At 43.9% G+C, this 13,586-nt stretch overlaps 1 protein-coding gene across 1 annotated transcript; it reads left to right on the top strand.

Moving 5' to 3' along the window:
* The first annotated feature begins 2,484 nt into the window (after positions 1-2,484).
* Positions 2,485-13,173, top strand: OAT (ornithine aminotransferase). The gene is made up of 10 exons (XM_009087109.4): positions 2,485-2,683; positions 5,764-5,990; positions 6,475-6,699; positions 6,826-6,921; positions 7,483-7,610; positions 8,871-8,993; positions 9,652-9,780; positions 10,433-10,546; positions 11,329-11,473; positions 12,370-13,173. The coding sequence occupies exons 2-10, from the start codon at positions 5,792-5,794 to the stop codon at positions 12,528-12,530; spliced, it is 1,320 nt and encodes a 439-aa protein (XP_009085357.1). The 5' UTR covers positions 2,485-2,683; positions 5,764-5,791; the 3' UTR covers positions 12,531-13,173.
* Positions 13,174-13,586: the final 413 nt, after the last annotated feature.

Genomic DNA, 13,586 nt, shown 5'->3' with positions numbered 1-13,586 from the left:
TTCAGCCTTAAAATGTTAGGCTTTTCACAAAAAGTGATAACTTCAACTAGAAATAAAGGGTTTCAATAGCTCCTAGACAATAACTGCCTCTGGACTTAAGGAACTGGGCACAGTACTGCTGTGTATTCATTCAGCAGTCATGACTCTGAAATGTATTTTGCAATTCAGCACCTAAGGCACAACCTTTTGGTGCTTTATGAACTCATCTTTGCCAGCAGATGCAGGGCACTGTTTGCTGGCAGAATTGGGCTTGTAGGAGACACAAACATATTAGCAAACTGAGCCTTACTCTCTGTATATTTATAGAGAGCTCAACATCATCTGCTCTCCTCCCAGCCCTCGCTGCATCAGGCTGACTGCACATTGGGAAAATTTTCTCTGAGGGCATTGTTCTCCAAAGGCATAAGCGGTGCTGCTCCCTGACATCCAAGGTTTGAGCAATTTGGTTAGAAGATATGACAAGGTTCGGGAATATTTTCAAATTGCTTGCTTTAGTGAGGGGAAGCTATGCAAATTCTCGGTGTGTCAACTAGGATATCGTGGTTTTTTGTGGAAGAAATAAATTGTTTTCCAGTATTGATAAATTTGTCAGGGCAATTTATGGACAAAGAACAAGAGCCACTAAGAAGTTAGCACTGCTAAGACTGAGGGGTTTTTTTGCTTGCTTTTTTTTTTTTTTTTTTTTTTTTTTTTGTTGTTTTTGGGGGTTGTTTTTTTGTTGCTCTTCCTAGTGAGGTGGATATGAAAAAAGTGAAATATTGTTTGTTTTCTTCTGTATTCTGCTCTTGTGAAATCCCACCTGGAGTACTGGGGCAGGCCCAGAGGAAGGCACAGTGGTGATTACAAGGATGGAACACCTCTCCTATGAGCAAAAGCTGAGAGAATTTGAATTGTTCAGCCAGGGAGAGAAGGTTCCAAGGAGACCTCAGAGCCCCTTCCAGTGCCTAAAGGAGCTCTGAGAGAGCTGGAGAGGTTCTTGGGACAAGGGCATGGAGGGACTGGGCACAGGGAATAGCTTCCCACTGCCAGAGGGCAGGGTTAGATAGGATATTGGGAAGGAATTGTTCCCTGGTAGGGTGGGCAGGCCCTGGCACAGGGTGCCAAGAGCAGTTGGAGCTGCCCCTGGATCCCTGGAAGTGCTGAAGGCCAGGTTGGATGGGGCTTGGAGTACACTGGGATAGTGGAAGATATCCCTGCCCATGGCAGCAGATGAAAATGGATAAGTTTTAAGGTCCTTTCCAACCCAAACAGATCCATGATTTTTTTGGCTAAAACCAGAATGTATTTATGAATCACACCTCATAGTTCCCCTTAAATGCCCAGATCTTCTGGTTACAAAATGTTCTCCAGGTGTAATTTAGCCAGGAGAAAGGTCAGGGTTGTGCTGGCTTGTTCCAGCCTGTCCCTACTGACCTGCTGGTCCCAGCTCAAAGCTTGGCTCAGAGCCCTCCGGGCCCTCCTGGACCTCGCTCCCCCCACGTTCCCTCCCTTTCTCCCAAGGCAGCAGAGCCTGAAGTTCGGGGTTCCATCAATGCCCTTCCATGAGGAGAAGGGCAAGGCACGGGGACAATGGATGGACCGTGACAGACTGCAGAGGAAATTGGTGCCTGCAGGCAAAACCACCTGGTACAGGAGCTGCGTGAACAATTCCTTAGCAACCTCTGTGAATCCCTTGCTGTTATTTTGAATTATTTTCTGTTAACCATATATTAAAAGATTGGGAAAAAGCTCATGTTCATCTCTTGGGAAGAGAAAGGCCAGAGTTGAGCACACACAGAGCACTCGTCATCACGTCCCTGGGGAACCTGCAGCCACCAGTGGAAGTACCACCACCATCGCACACACTACCTATTCCCTTTCCCAGTTCCTCTCAATTGTTTTCGTCAGGGCTCGCCCTTTTCTACAGTGACTTCCTCGAGGGCACAAGAGTGGAGGAGCGGTGACAGCGGCAGGAGGGCGGGGGCGGGGGGGGGTTCTGTGGCTACAAGGATTGCTCCCAAGGCTAGTTCAGGAGAGAGGAGACGAGCCGCCAGCCTGAGGGCCGGGGGTGCCGGTGTGAGGGAGGGGAGAAGGCGGTGAGGGAAGGGGGAACGGAGCCCTCGCTCTGAGGGCCGGGGTGCCGGTGTGCGGGAGGGGAGAAGGCGGGCAGGGAAGGGGGACCGGAGCCCTCGCTCTGAGGGCCGGGGTGCCGGTGTGAGGGAGGGGAGAAGGCGGTGAGGGAAGGGGGACCGGAGCCCTCGCTCTGAGGGCCGGGGTGCCGGTGTGCGGGAGGGGAGAAGGCGGGCAGGGAAGGGGGACCGGAGCCCTCGCTCTGAGGGCCGGGGTGCCGGTGTGAGGGAGGGGAGAAGGCGGGCAGGGAAGGGGGACCGGAGCCCTCGCTCCGAGGGCCGGGGGCACCGCCCCTGAGGGCCGGGGGTAGGCGGGGCGCTGGCTCGCGCGCGCCCGCCAATGGAGAGCCCCCTCTCCAAAGGGAGGTGCCGCAGCGCGGGGGCGGTGGCTGCCAATCAGTCCCGATAGCCAATCGCCGGACGCAACTCCAGCGATGTCATCATGAAGGGGCGGGGCGAGGAGCGGTGACAGTGGCCCGCGGCCGCATCCGCCTCTTATCCGCGGGCCCCGGCATCGGCAGCACCTCCGGCACCGGCAGCACCTCCGGCACCTCCAGCACCTCCAGCAGCACCAGGTACGGCCCGTCCGGCCCTCCGGGACCATTTCTGCCTCTTTCCGGGCCACCGTGCCCGGTTCTGTCCCGCCGCAGCCGGCTCCGTCGGCAAGGCCCCGGCAGCGCTGTCACTGCGCGGGGAGCGGGGGAGGTGACAGTCCTTCCCCTTCTCTATGGCTGTGCCAGTCCCGCTCCGCGATGCCACATCCCTGCCTCTGCATTGTCTTTGACCGTGGCCTTGGCGGGCAGATGGCCAGCGGGATCTGGGATTTCACCGCTGGGTTTACTGCTTTTCCTTGTTTTTATTATTTTTTTTCCCATTTGTTTTGCTGGAGAAAAGAAGGCTCAGAGGGGACTTCATCCTTTCTATAACTCCCTGTAAGGGGACTGTAGCCAGGTAGGGATCGGGCTCTTCTCCCAGATGACAAGTGACAGGACGAGAGGAAATGGGCTCAAGCTGTGCCAGAGGAGGTTCAGGTTGGACATCAGGAGGAAATTTCCCTGGAAGGGTGATTTGAATTGGAAGGGGCAGCTCAGGGAGGTCTGGAGTGCCCATCCCTGGAGGTGTCCAAGGAAGGGCTGAATGTGGCACTTGGGCCTCTGGGCTGGGGACAAGGTAGGGATCGGGCACAGGCTGGACTCGGTGATCTCAGAGGTCTTTTCCAGCCTCAGTGATTCTGCAGTTCTTGTCTTCCAGCCTAGGTCCTGAGCTGTTCCTGCTGTGGTGCTGGTCTGCAGAGGTAGCTTGGCATGTCCACACTGATGTCCCCCTGCTTATCCCCTTGAGTGTTCACCCCTTTGACTCAGCTGGTAGAGGCTGCAGCATGGCACCAATTCCTCTCTGCTCTATCAGCATGAACCTGAGTGTTTTCATGTGTTTGACAACACCCTGCATTTACCGTGGGGTGTTTTTCAGTGTCAGGTTCATACAACCATTCAATTTACCTGTGCAGTCTGAAGGCTCCTGTCTGGATAATCTTGCTCAACAGCTGAGCAAAGCTGTTCCAAGTGTTTTACAGCTGTGTTTTGAGTGGTTTTCTGTTCTGATGCAAGACTTCTTCCAGTTGGTGTAATTTCCTGACTTCTGATTCCTGTACTGCCTGCTCCAGTGCATGATCATATTTCTCACACTTGGTAATGAGCTTGATTTTATTTCATTTTGTTTGCTCGGGTTTTTCTCCTTATTATGCCCCCTCCTCTTTCTTAAAATTTCTGTTCACCTTGTCCTGCTGATCAACCCCGAATTTCCCCCCTCCTTTTAACTCCAGATTCATCTGTAATTCTCAGCTTTACTCAGCTCTTCTCCTTGTAATCTTCCACACTTGGCGAAAGGGATGTGGCCTTACTAGCACAGTGTGCAGGGCAATTCCCTTAATGGAGCAAAAAGCCCTTTAAAAAAAATCTGATTAATATTTTCCAGTGTGCAAGAAGTAAAGCAAGAACCTCAAACTGTGGATCTGTGATCCTTCATGCAGAGAGGTACCTCTGGTACAGGGCAGATAAGAGTTTAACTTCTTTGTACTTTTCATTTCAGGAATGTCTGGAAAATCTCCAAAACTAGAAGCTTGTGATAGGATTAGCTGCTCTGCCATGGAGGTGTGCCAGGGGCCAGGATGTCACAGACCAATTACATTTTAGGGGTTGAGCAGGTTGAAATTTTGAGTCATCAAAATTTTTTCTTGCACAGAGAAGTATTTGTCTTTTTTGTTTGTGAAATCCTTGAATAATAATCTTGAAAAGTATTAACACAAAGGGCTAATCTTTAACAGCTGGAAACATGCCCAGAGTTGTGCAGCATTCATCTCTGGCTGGAATGGAGAATACTGACTCTTCCTAAACACTTGGATTTTGGTAGATGCAGAAAAGTCTTTTGGCTTTGGTTAGCAGTGAGGAGCAGAAATGTAATACCTGAGGAGTCTGCTAAAAGAAATGCCTCTCTGTTCAAGGCAGCACATTCAGGGGGTGGATTTTTTCCAAAATAAATTAGGGATCAATCCGTGACTTACTACTTCTGTCTTCTGCAAGCAGCCTGAAATAACAGCACCCTTGTGTAAGCCATCTTTGCATCCTGCTGTTGGTATTTAGGTTTTGCAGTCTGCCTGTGTTAGGTAGTGCAGCAGTGTCCAGGCTGCTCAGCTTTTCACTCTGCTGTCAGTGAGTCACAGAGAGGCTGCATTTGATAGGCAGAGCACTTGTTGTGATCTGTGATCCTGCTCTGGGGATTAAACCTTTTGCCAGTTTGTGTGATGTTCTGTGAGACCAGAAACCTGAGCTTTGGGAACTCTTGGCTCTCTGCTGTTCCCTGCTGTGGGAAGAGCTTCTTCAAACAGCTTTTCAAGAGCCAGCTCACATCCTCCTCCCTGGGAAGTATCTTTATATTGACTGAGGTGCAGGCACAGAGAAGAAATCAAAGTGCATTTTCCTCATGAAATCCTACCCTCAGGTTATCCCTAAATGGTGAAAATACAAGGTTATATATTCAAGGGAAATTGCTGGGAAAATACAGAGTGCTCTAATGATCATTAATATCTGACATATTCTTACTTTACATCTATTTTTTGATCATAGAATTCCAGAATGGTTTGGGTTGGAAGGGACCTTAAAGCTCATCCAGTGCCATGGACAGGGATACCTTCCACTATCCCCATCCAACCTGGCCTTGGACACTTCCAGGGATAGCCAATATCATGGAAGTTTGTGACATGATTTGTCTGATGAAAATCCAGTAGAAAACGGGCATTTCAATAGAACAAGAAATTTGATGAACTTAACTTTCTTACTGTAGTTTATACTGGTAAATCAGAATTTAAGGTGCAGTGAAAAAGGAACTTACAGGAAAAATGATGTAACTAGTTCACAGACTTGCTGAGTCACACAGTTTAGTTTTCTTTCTGTTTCTGTAAGTGCAGAGAATGGAAAAAAATGACTTGTTTGATGTTAATCCCATGTTAATATATACTTCATATAAGCTTTCTTGGCTGAATTGCAAAATAGATGAGGAACCTGTAATCCTGGCCGTAAAACCACTTCAATCATTCAGACATTTCTTCTGAGGAGTCCTTAGTGCTAATTATTAACTGTCTTTATTTTTTCCCCTCCAGAGCTGTATCAGAACTCCTGAAGTCCATCATGCTTTCCAAGCTAACCCGCTTCCAGCACCTGGCTGTTCTCTGCCGAGGTCTTCATTCCTCACTGAGCTCTGCTACCTCAGTGGCTCCCAAAAAAACCATTCAGAGGCCTCTCTCCTCAGATTTAATCTTTGAACGTGAGGCCAAATATGGTGCTCACAACTACCACCCACTGCCTGTTGCTCTGGAAAGAGGAAAAGGTATTTTATTTAGGTTTTTCCTGGAGGTTGTAGGTGTTGTGTCTGCGAAGGTGAATGAGAACATGGCAGAATGATTTTGACCTGATTGATTTCTCAATCTTTTTTGGGTTCTTGTTCTGTGGGATTGAGACCATTGATGAAATAAAGTCAGCAAATTGTTGATTAGAGAGCTGGATCATTATGCATAAGGGCACCTGAAAAAATTGTGGTGTCTCTAAAATGATTTAAAGGGTTACTAAATTCCAGAATAACACAGCAAAAAAATTTTTAAGCAACTTAGTTTCTTCTGTTACCTTGCGTGGAGAGCTTTAATGTTAATGTGAGCAGGAAAAGGTGCATTGGAACCCTATCTAAATCCTTGTGGGCTGTTCATATATTATCACTTAATTTAAATTTACTCTGGTCTTTAATTATGCATGAGGAGCCTTTTTTGGTCTTGTGTCTTCTTTTATTTTGTGTGCTGACCACAGGTTTGTTTTCCCAGGTGTTTACGTGTGGGATGTTGAAGGTAGGAAGTATTTTGACTTTCTGAGTGCTTACAGTGCAGTCAACCAAGGCCACTGTCACCCAAAGATTGTGGATGCTCTGAAATCCCAGTCTGAAAAACTGACCCTGACATCCAGAGCATTCTACAACGACGTCCTTGGGGAGTATGAGGAGCTGGTCACCAAAATGTTCAATTACAACAAAGTTCTTCCAATGAACACTGGTAAATAAATATTTTGTTTCCATTTTAGTTCTTGTCTCTGAGATTCAATGGTTGTGTAACATTCTCTGCTGCACTGATGGCCTGTTTCATGTGCAAGAGTGATAATGGTGCTGATTTATGTTTTAGGAGTGGAAGCTGGAGAAACTGCCTGTAAACTGGCTCGGAAATGGGCCTACACTGTGAAAGGAATTCCAAAATACAAAGCTAAAATCATTTTTGCAGGTATGTTAAATGTGTGTTAAGAGGACTTGAGGATCTGGACACTGGGTTACTGGGAGGCAGCCTGAAGTCACAGGGAAAGAAAGAGCATCCAGTCCTCCATGCTCTTTTAATCACTTAAAGTGCAGTACTTTTTATTCCTGAGTTCCTGCATAACTTTTTTGTGGATTAATTCCTTAGATTGGTGCCACACCTCTCACAGATTGCTCAACAGGGTTAAGCTGTCCTCTTGGCTTCACCTACCAGGGCTTTTGTCCTGCATTTTCCAGGTCTTCCAGAAACTGGCATTATCAGAGTTATTTTCAATTTTCCAGACTACTAACAAAACTTAAGGAAATTATTGTGTGTACTTGTCAGGACTTAGAGTATAATTTTCTTTTGTTTTTTGATATAGCAACAGAACGTATTTGTGCCATCAATGCAAAATGCTAACCATTAGGAGGGGGATCCTAATATCTTGTTAGATAACCCTTAAAATGCATCACCAAGTAGAAAGTGTGATGTCCTTTAAAGAGTTATGGCTCTTCATCAGTTTTGTAACAGTTTTACCCCTTTTTTTTCCAGCTGGCAACTTCTGGGGCAGGACAATGTCTGCCATCTCCAGTTCTACTGACCCATCCAGCTATGATGGCTTTGGGCCCTTCATGCCAGGATTTGAAGTGATCCCATACAATGATCTACCAGCTCTTGAGGTATTTGACAATTTTTTATTCTTTTATATGGAATAATTTTACAATGTCTCTTTGATAAATAGCAAGGAAGATAAGAAGTTTATACTTTGAAACGTGTTTTGACATTAAGAGATCTGTAAGTAGATGTATATAAGGAATGTGTTTGTTATAATTATGAATATGAAATTCTGCTTTTGTTTTGATTTTCAGTTATGCTTTAGGATGTGAAAGAAAAACTACATGATCTGTTTAATTTACCAGCCACCTGGTCTAGTGGAAATGTCCCTGCCCATGGCAAGAAGTGGGATGGGATGAGCTTTTAGGTCCCTTCCCACCCGAACCACCCTGTGATTCTATGTCTAGAATTCACTGCAGTTGCAAAGATTTATTTCCAGTTTCACAGCATCTTTAAAACCATGCCAGGCTGCTGTTTCACTTTCACAAGCTCCTGAAATGCCAGTAATTCCCAGTATTTCCCTGTGTTTTCTGAGGTTAATCCTGTCAAGTACCTAGGGAGGGGTGACCTTGATTAGGTACCATTTCTGTGAGTAAAAACCTCTGTACCTGTTGGGCCTAATTCATACAAGTGAGTGGGCTTTGGAGACTGAGGGATTATAGGACAGAGCTGCTTTTCTCCTTGGCCTTGGCTTAGGGGACTCAAAGGTCTCTCAGTGGGCTACAGCTGCAGTGTGGAAAAGCTTGTTCAGGTCTGAACCTACAGCAGGCCTGCAAGTATTTCATGCCTTCATTAGAGCTGAATTCATTCTGCTCATTGGGCAAAGCTGAGAAAAGCTGTACTAAATTCATGCTGGGAATCATTAGATCTCTTGTGCCTTATGAACTTCTAAACCTTCTTGAACTTGATAGTGCAGAATGTACCTGTGGACTTTGCTTTAAGGTAAAATTGTCTGGAGGGGCTCAATTCTTTTTTTGTTTAAGAGAAGAGTTGAGCAATTGTTTGTATTGTATGTGGTAATATGAAACAGAGGGTATTTCTGAGGTGATTTATGAACTGATCTGATAAACTGCTTGCCTAGGTTTGCAGTTTGCAAGGTTTGTACCTCCCAAGCCAGCACAGCAGCTGATTTCACACTGCCGATGGTGACATAGCTTTGAACTGAAGTGGCACTCAGAGAGAGCTGTCTGACAGCAATGCTGTTCTCATCCTTTGAGGAAGAACACCAGGGCTAGAATCAGGTTCTGCTGCCTGTATTTTCTGTGTTTGACCTGAGTAAAATCTTTTTCTTTTTGTCTCTCCTCTCCCTGTGCCCAATGTTGCAGCGGGCCCTTCAAGACCCCAACGTGGCAGCTTTCATGGTGGAGCCAATTCAAGGGGAAGCAGGTGTGATTGTTCCTGACAAAGGCTATCTCACAGGAGTGAGGGACCTCTGCACAAAGCACAATGTGAGAATTCACTGTAGCATTAAACATTCAACACTTAACACTACACACTGTGTTTACTGGTGTAACTTGTAAGGTCACCCTTCTATGCAAGGTGTACAATTTTATATGCAATTTAATAATTCCCTTTTTTTTCAGTGGAACAATGCAGGGATACCTCTTGTGTTTCCTGGTAATATCTCACTAAAGAGTACTTCTTAGCAGTGCACATAATTCACTATTTCTTACTATTGTCACTGATTTAAGTTTCTAATTAATATTCTTCAACTAGATTTATTTTATATTCATTTAACTTCTATTTTCTTTTCCACATTTTAACTTTCCAATTACCATGGCTAACCAAGACCTTTGTTGCTGATGTCTATAACTGCTACCAAGAATCAGTGACAATAATGGGTCACAGAATGAAACACTGAGAAAAATGGTTGACAGTGATCTCTGATTTAAAATTCAATGGTCTCTCTGTTCCAGTAGAATTCAGATTCCTAATTTGTAAGTGCTAGTCATAATTATTTTCATATTTTCAAAGAAAGACATTGACAAATTATTAAAAGCTGTCTTCATTATTGCTGTGATACCTCAAAAAATTGTATCAGAATTGGGTTAGGAATGACAGTGAAAGTAATTCCCTGTTCTGTTTGGATTTTTCTTCTCTTTAAAGGTTCTGTTTATTGCTGATGAAATACAGACTGGTTTAGCCAGAACAGGGAAAATGCTGGCTGTTGACCATGAAAATGTGAGACCTGATATAATTCTTCTTGGAAAGGCCCTTTCTGGTGGCTTATACCCTGTGAGTACTGAAGAAATACCAGTAATTAAAAGTAACATAAAATTACCCAAACATTTGTTGAATAATGTTTTTTTTTCTTAGTCATCAACACTGAAAATCTGCCAGTTGGAAGAACAATAAATCTGATGTTTGTTGTACTTGGAAATTGTTGTTTGCAAGACTAACTATGATTTATGACCAGACAGTCCAGCTTGAGAGAGACATAATAAAATAATGGAATACCAAATACTACCTTTATAGCTGACCAACTGGCATTATTTCATTTGTCTGGCATGCCTGCATGGCTGGTTTTGTCCTCTTGGAGTGACTTAAATTCCTGCTGATTAGGCTGGAAATTACAATGCCTAGAACTCTTTTGGCCAACTGACAGGATTTCTGAGTTGTTAAACCAAGTATTGAAGCTTAAACTCTTGAAATAATATTCAGTTTGGAGAAATTCCCCTCAGCTGGGATTGAAAGTTGTGTTACCACTACAGCTAAGTGTATTTAAGGGATAAATTATGGGATTGTCAGATCTGCTGTTCTGCTGGGAATGTAAATGTAATTTATCACCAGAGGCTGAAAATTTCCTGAGCTCTGAGGGAAGGTTTGCTTTAGATATATTAAAGTTTCCTGTTATAAGTATGTGAATTTGTTGCCCTTCCCATTTCAGGTCTCAGCAGTGCTGTGTGATGATGAAGTTATGCTGACCATTAAACCTGGTGAACACGGATCCACATATGGAGGAAATCCATTAGCTTGCCGTGTGGCAATGGCAGCACTGGAGGTTTGTGTGTGGGGCTAGAGGTCTAGAGATCTGGAATCCAAATTAAAAAGGGTCTCATGATCTTTGCTTAAATAAATGGTATTATTTTTCATGCTATCAGTAGAAATCTAGCTTTAAATAAGTATGGAAAAATAGTAGTGGTTATCTGCAGATCATAAAACAAATTTTAAAGTTTTTATTGGAAATGTGGCTCACTTCCTATCTTCTTATGATCTTAATGTCCTAAATGTCAAAATAAGATTCATCTAGAAGAAGTTTTAAAGCAATTACATAAATTTGACCAAATACCTTCATTAATTTTATGAAGACATTTTGAAATTGACTTATTTTACTATATCAGCAGAAGCTGCTGCTCTGTAAGCTTGAGAACAGGTATGGATCTCAAACAGAAATGACAATGTCCTGTCCAGAAGGTGCAACTCAATTATTTTGTAATTGCTTAATTGACTGTATTGATGCAGGTCACACAGAAAACCTAATCACTACCCAGTACTCAGACTTGGAGAGATTCAGAGCCTTCAGAGGTTTGCTGTTTCCTTGCAAACAACAGCAAACAAAGAGCAGTTTATTTAGAATAAATAAAAAAACTTTATTGTTTCTTGTAGACATGAATGAGTAAAGGCTCAATATCAACCTGCTGGGACTTGCAGTCTGTGCAGGGATACTGTGGCTGCAACAGCTTTTGTGAATCAGCAGGTTCAGTGACATTATCCATCCTTCCCCATGGTAAACAAAACAAATGCAGTGCCCTTCAGCTGATTGTAGATCTGACTTCTCTTTAGGTAATTGAAGAAGAAAATCTGGCAAAAAATGCAGAAATAATGGGTAATCTGCTAAGAAGTGAGCTCATGAAGACTCCATCTAATATTGTGACTGCTGTAAGAGGAAAAGGACTCTTAAATGCAATCGTAATTCGGGAAACCAAAGGTGAGGAAATAAAATTAACTGCACAAACACAGCATGGAGAAGTATTTTTCAACTTAAATTGTAGGTAGGAGACAGCATGTAGACATGTTTGTTTTCAGAACATGACTATGGTGCTGTAGTACCAGTGAAAATTGATTTAAGTTACTGTGTACTGTTAAAAATCGAGTTTTTTAATTAAGAAAGGCCAAAAAATTATTTTTAAATTATATGAACTCTTATGATTGGATAATGTCCAAACCTGATGGTGAATCTGCTTCCCAACAAATACCTTAATCTCCTCTTTGGGAAAAAACTGCCTACAGCTGGAACACAAGTTCCTGCCAGATTATGGGAGCATGGGCTTGGATTAGTTGTTTTCAGAAGAGTTACAATAAATACAGGAGGGTCCAAAGAAGAAAAAAGTTAATGATGGAGAACGAGTTTCTAGGGAGAAATTATATCAGAATAATATTGAATTATATCAGGAATCTGAAAATCAAGGCAGCACTTGATCAAGGACTAAAGTGCTGCAAAAAGTTGGTGTCATTTTCCACAATGATGCCCTGAAACCCAGATTACATAAACATAACCTTATCTGTAGTCCTGTCCACATGTTCCCTTACCTCCTCCTCACAGGGTTCCCCTTTTAAAATTTATTTTAAAGTCTAACTGAGTGCCAGACAAGCACTGAGCTGTGAAGGAGCAGAACTGTGTGTGCTGAGGCAAAGGACAGCTCTGGAGCAGTGTCACTCTGTGCGGATTCCAGAGCGTGACCTCTCCTTTGTGAACCCCGCATCACCCCTCTGCCAGCTGGCACACAGCACCACGTGCTGCAGGTGTGACACCTCCTCTGCTGTGCTGGAAATGTCCTCGATGTCCTGTTGATGTTCTCCCTCCCTCTCTCCCTCCCGTTGCAGACTACGACGCCTGGAAGGTGTGTCTGCGGCTCCGCGACAACGGGCTCCTGGCCAAGCCCACGCACGGCGACATCATCCGCCTGGCCCCGCCCCTCGTCATCAAGGAGGATGAGATCAGAGAGTCCATCGAAATCATCCACAAAACCATCCTGTCTTTCTGAAAACACGGCTCTTACAGCCTGGCTGCTGACTGGTCCAAGGGGGTGTGTTGAAATGTGTGTGATGAAGGCCTGCTCTTGAAGCAAGCATCTCTCATTCCTTTTATCTAAGAGGACTTGACTATTAAAACATAGCTGTATCTTTAAATTATAATGGCTCTGTAGAAAATACAGAATGATTTTAAAGACTTTCCAGTCTTGAAATACTTGGAAATAGAGTTCTGTACGTACTGAACAACTAGGTTGGAATATTTGAGGGAAATACCTATAGAAATTTGCTTAATTGGTATAAGTCCTGGCCAAAGTTTCAAGTGTGATTTATATATATCTATTTTAGGTTGCCTTGCACTCTCACATCACTCTCTAAAACCTGGCATTTGGCAATTTTTGCCTCTCAGCAAGATGTCTGTAGGATGGAAGCACTTATCATTGTGGGTGAATTTGTGTTTTTCATGTGCAGCTTGAAAAAAATTTCTAATACTGAAGGTTTGACAAACTGGGTGTTATGCTGGTGGACTTGAGAAGCATCAAGCTGTGTTCTGTGTGTACAATATTTTGATTGTATGACAAGAGATGCTGTTTTCAAGCCTGGCCTCAGTGTTTGGCTTCGCAATCTTGTAAAATAAATCTGAACATTTAGACCTGTTTTTACTGTTACAAAACTTTCTATCATCTGGATGTTTATATTAAAACACATTTTACATTAAAAAAATACGTTGACATGCAATGATAATACTCTGAGTCTTCAAATAGAGCAAAACTCATAGAAACTTGGAGTTTTAAATTTTTCTTAGCTGGTTCTAGCTGAACTAAACCCCGATTAATCATGCAGTGCAAAATGTTCCCTTTGCTGAGCATAGGGGTTAAATACAGTCACATGCTCATAAAATAATCCTTTGAGATTTGGAAGGCACCTTAGTTCATGGCAGTGACCCAGTGGGGTGGCAGAACATTTCCCTTCCTTGCCTTGGGTGATGTGTCAGCTGTGGGTGAAGTAACACTGAGCTCCCTTTGGAAAAGCCGAACGTTCCAGAAGCCCCAGGGCTCCGGTGCGGCGAA

Source organism: Serinus canaria, chromosome 6 (assembly GCF_022539315.1).
Source record: "Serinus canaria isolate serCan28SL12 chromosome 6, serCan2020, whole genome shotgun sequence".
Taxonomy (NCBI): domain Eukaryota; kingdom Metazoa; phylum Chordata; class Aves; order Passeriformes; family Fringillidae; genus Serinus; species Serinus canaria.
This window is presented reverse-complemented; position numbering and strand designations above follow the sequence as displayed.